The 5042-nt window shown below is 55.2% G+C and overlaps 1 protein-coding gene across 1 annotated transcript; it reads left to right on the top strand.

Annotated features, from left to right (window-relative positions):
- The first annotated feature begins 2044 nt into the window (after positions 1 to 2044).
- LOC119362094 (UDP-glycosyltransferase 73C4-like) lies at positions 2045 to 3734 on the top strand. Its single transcript, XM_037627278.1, has one exon. It carries the CDS (start codon positions 2050 to 2052, stop codon positions 3511 to 3513), a length of 1464 nt encoding a protein of 487 aa, XP_037483175.1. The 5' UTR covers positions 2045 to 2049; the 3' UTR covers positions 3514 to 3734.
- Positions 3735 to 5042: the final 1308 nt, after the last annotated feature.

Below are 5042 nucleotides of genomic sequence, written 5' to 3'. Positions count from 1 at the left end.
CATGTATTGGGGGTAGGGTAACAGGCCTGGCCTAAATACCCTACCCATGGACACCGTACACTTTGTATTGGGCCCCTGGGCCAGATCACCGTCCAGATGTACCGCAGCTTGAAAGTCACTCGGACGGCAACAACCACTCGGAGCACGGCACTCCACTCGACGAGCTCATTCCACTCGTCCGTGTAACTCACTCGGATTTGCGAAGACCAATAGTCAGCATGACGGTTTTATAGTGTGCAGGCATTATGGCATTGATGCTCCACCGTGTAACATAAGGGGTGATGGGATGGCGCACTCTATATAAGCCACCCCACCACTAGACTAGGGGCTCTTTTCTTCCACCTCTCTCTCTTTTCACCATTAGTCTCACGACTTAGCTCAGGCATGGGGATCCGTTCCTCTCTCACACACACATTGTAATCTCCGGATATATACTCAGATAAAACAAAGCCTCTCCGGAGCACGAGACGTAGGGTTGTTATCTCCACCGTGAGAGGCCCGAACTCGCTAAAACCACCGTGTCACCCATATGCATCTCGATAGAACATGCTCTATTGCCTTATACCTTATTATTGTCGGAATCGTTCCCACGACAGTTGGCGCCCACCTTGGGGCCTGGCGTCTATCGAGCCATGGTGCAAATAGTTTTTCCATTTATTTTCGGCAACAGCTCAATGATTGGCTTGCTGGAATTCTGGGCATTGCGCCATTAGTACAAACACAAGGATCAGGAAAGTATCTATTTGATCTGGTCTTTCTTTGAATTAATTATCTAACAATGGGTTGATCTTTTTCTCCTGTAGGATCAGACATCACCAAAGCGTGATCAATCATTAAACGAAAAAGGAGCAGAGATAATTCATCCTTATTCAGCGCCGCAAGGCTCCTCCGCCCGTTCGCTTGCCCGGCGATGGTTTCCATGCCGTGGAGGCGCCCGCCTCGCCGACAGCGCAAGGCTCCTCTGCCCGGTCGACTGCCCGCCGGCGGCCTCCATGTCGCCGGGCTTCCCCAGCCGATCACCAGCTTGACGGCTGCGTCCGCGCCGTGCAGGCATAGGCTCGACCGACGACGCGAGACTCCTCCCTTTCCGCTCCGCGGCCGCACGAACCTGGCCAGCAGCGCGGAGCTTCTCCGCCCGGTCAACTGCCCGCCGATGGCCTCCACGCCACAGGGCATCCCGAGCCGATCGCCTGCTTGACGATGGTGTCCGCACCGTGGAGACGTACGACCGACCGGGGACGGGAGATTCCTCCCTTGCTGCTCGGCAGAGAGACACAAACCTGCCCGGCAGCGCGGAGCTCCTCCGATCGGGCGCCTGCCCACTGGCGGCCTCCACGACGCGGGGATCCTACGTCGGGGCTGCCTGTGGGAAAAGGAAACACCCATCGCATGCAATGCTTCAATTTCAGCTTAATTAGTACTGACGCCATTTGCATGCAGATTCTGGACTTGGGGCAACGCCTTCAATGCGTTGGACATGGGGACAACTCCTTCAATGTACGAATAGTAAAGACGAGACTTGCCTGCTCCTCGCGTGTGCCTATCCGTGCTCTCGTGTACGTGGCTTGATTTGATTGGAACAAAATAAGGCCCGGCCTCACCCTCTTAAAATCAGGGGGAGATGATTAGATTAGAAAGAGAAAAGAAAAAAAAAACCACAGGATGAAGTGAAAGTACGGATGGGAGCATGGGGAGGGAGCAGGCAAGCTGGATCCGGAGCGGAGATGCTATAGATAGCGGTGTTTCTAGATTGACAATCGTGTAAGGATTCTAGCACCTCCAATCGTGGGTGGTGTGTCACTAATTGGATTTCCAGCACCACATATGATTGTTTCAAGATGTCAAAGATTTGCTACTACATGAGATGGAATATATAGTAATTTACTCATTAAAAATTTCACCACGCGGTAGGCGTGCATTGAGCTACCAGCAGTAGTTTATTCTTTCAATCGACACTGAGCAATAGGGCTAGTCCAACATCTACTCCTACTTATACCGTTCACAGGCAGGTAATTAACTTTCCGCTAGCAGTAGTAATTTGCAAAGAAAATGGCCTCTACGGAAACCACTGGCAGCAGCAAGAAGCTGCGTGTGCTCCTCATCCCCTTCTTCGCCTCCAGCCACATCGGGCCCTTCACCGAGCTCGCCGTTAGCCTTGCGACGGCCAGACCACAGGCCGTAGAGGCCACCATCGCGGTGACGCCGGCGAACGTGTCGTTCGTCCGGTCGTTGCTCCAGCGGTACGAGAACGGCAGTGGCATACCGGTGAAGGTGGCGACGTACCCGTTCCCGGCCGTGGACGGCCTCCCGAGGGGCGTCGAGAACCTCGGCACGGCCGCGCAGGCCGATGCATGGCGCATCGATGTGGCCGCGTTGAGCGATACGCTGATGCGCCCCGTCCAGGAAACGCTCATCAGGGCGCAGTCGCCGGACGCGCTCATCACCGACGTGCACTTCATGTGGAACGCCGGCGTCTGCGACGGGCTCGGCGTGCCATGCGTCACGTTCAACGTCATCGGCGCCTTCTCGACACTCGCGATGCGCCATCTACTGGGTCGCGTTTCCAGCAGCGAGCCGGAGGTGGTGACTACCATCCCTCGGTTTCCGGACCCCGAGATACGAGTACCCACGGTGGAGCTGCCGGAATACTTGAGGAGCCAACGGAAGGGTGACCAATCCACCTTCGACCGGCTCTATGCGGTGCAAGGTGACTGCTTCGGGCTGGCCGTCAACACATCGCCAGATCTGGAGGAGCATTACTGCGGGATGTACGTGGGCAATGGCTACGCGAAGCGTGCGTACATGCTAGGCCCCGTGTCACTACGACTGCCGTCGTCACCGGAAGCCGACGACTCACGGTACACCGACTGGCTTGACTCGAAGCCAAGCCGGTCGGTGGTGTACGTGTGCTTCGGCAGCCTCGCCCACGTCTCCGACGCTCAGCTGGACGAGCTCGCTCTCGGGCTTGAGGCCTCAGGGATGGCGTTCCTGTGGGTGGTGAGGATGGACAAGTGGTCTCCCCCGGAGCGGTGGCGCGAGCGTGTTGGAGGCAGGGGCATGGTGGTCACCGCCTGGGCTCCGCAAAGGGCTATCCTGGGGCACCGGGCAGTGGGGGCTTTCGTGACGCACTGCGGATGGAACTCCGTCCTGGAGACGGTGGCGGCGGGTGTGCCGGTGCTGACATGGCCCATAGTGTTCGAGCAGTTCATCACCGAGAGGCTGCTGACGGAGGTCCTAGGGATCGGGGAGCGGCTGTGGCCGGACGGCGCCGGCGTTCGAAGCACGAGGCACGAAGAGCAGGAGGTAATCCCCGCCCAAGATGTGGCACCGGCATTGACGACCTTCATGCAGCCTGGAGGGCCGGGGGATGCAGCGAGGAGCAGAGTCATGGGCCTGGCCGCTAAGGTTCATGCCGCGGTGGCGGAAGGAGGATCCTCCGACCGTGATCTGCACCGCTTGATAGATGACCTCATGGAAGCTGCCGGTGTCGGTGCCGGAAGGACGACGATATGAAGTCAGACTTGTTCAAAATCCTTTCTTTTGCTGCTTTATTATGATTGAATGATGGTCGGTCAGTCTCACCAACTATCTTATCTCACCTGTATGCCTGAGTTCGTCTATTTTTGAAAGTTGTTTGCTTTTCTTCTTTTCTTTTCTTTTCTTGTCTTTACAATCACCTTTTCCCTTGTAACAAATCCGAACGAAGCCTTAATAAATGATGTGTCTGCCGCAAATGAACTGGCCGTGAACCAACATGTGGTTGGATGGTTATAGGTAAGTTGCCATCCAAAGCATTCCCTTCCAAGGACAACTTTGAACAATTTGCTAAAGATGTAAGGAATAACCAGTTGTGTGCTTCTAGCAAGTTCCTCCCTAATACTAACTGGCGCAAGTTTAACAAGGACCCAAAAGATGGAATGGGGCCATGAAGCGAGTTGTTTGGAAGATCAAGCGCTTGAACATTTGACATATTGGCCAGCGAAGCAGGGATCAGACCTCCAGTCTGTTGCTTTCCGTAACCAATGTGAGATGGTATCAGTCTAAAAATGCCATTGCTACCAACACTAAAGTTTTTGAATAATTGCATGTTGTAAAGAGGAAACGGAACATTACCTGATTAACTGTTGAAACTTAGGTCAAGGTCAAGCAGTTTTGTAATGCGACTCAAACTTTCGACAATTAATCTTGATATCCTATTTTGGCCGAGCAATATAGAAGTGAGGGAATAAATATTTTTTATTGATGGAGGTATGCTTCCAGACAGGAAGTTCTAAAGCGCCCGAGCCTCCCCGTGTCGCTCCTGAGCGACTCTAGAGGCGCACCCAGCCGCCACCCAAAGAACCGTCGGCCAGAATTAGAATCCTCACCGCCGCCGGAGGAGGCCGTCCAATGGTAGACGACGGTGGCGGGGCACTGTCCCACCCCCTCCCAACCTTCCTTGGCTTCTGGTCTTGTTCGTCAGCACGCTCAGACCCGGATCCAGTGGGCAGGTCCCTACTCATGAATAGCCTTAGTGGCAGCCGCGAGAGGCCGACAGATCCCGTCCCCAGAGGTATCTTCTCGTGAGGTTTGGGCTGGAGATTGCTCCATCTCGTGTTGGTGGCTGGCCACGTCCTACCAGATCTGGCAACAGCCGGTTGGGATTAGTCCACAACGATCGGAGTGGCAACTGCCATCCCATGATGCGAAAGCCTTGCGACGGAACGACGATGCTTAGTCCATGTTGGTCCCTGTGGTGAAAACTTCAGGCTGCGGCAACGGCCTCACTCTGGATTGCGGTGGCTGCCGAAAGAGTCTTTGTGAGGTTTCTTCGTCCAGATCCGGTGGTTGATTCCGGCGATGTGTAAACTACAGACAACGGCTTGAGAGCATCTCCAATAGCCACGCTTTGCGCCACGCGCAAAAAACTTATTTGCCGCGCGCGCTTCGGCTGGTTTAGCGCGGCCGCCAGCGCTGGCTCCAACAGCCGCTAAATGCATAGCGCACGCCGCTCCAGCAGCGCGCTGAAAATGCAGCGCGCGCGACTTGCCGGGCATTTCACA

This window comes from Triticum dicoccoides, chromosome 2B, assembly GCF_002162155.2.
Source record: "Triticum dicoccoides isolate Atlit2015 ecotype Zavitan chromosome 2B, WEW_v2.0, whole genome shotgun sequence".
NCBI lineage: Eukaryota > Viridiplantae > Streptophyta > Magnoliopsida > Poales > Poaceae > Triticum > Triticum dicoccoides.
This window is presented reverse-complemented; position numbering and strand designations above follow the sequence as displayed.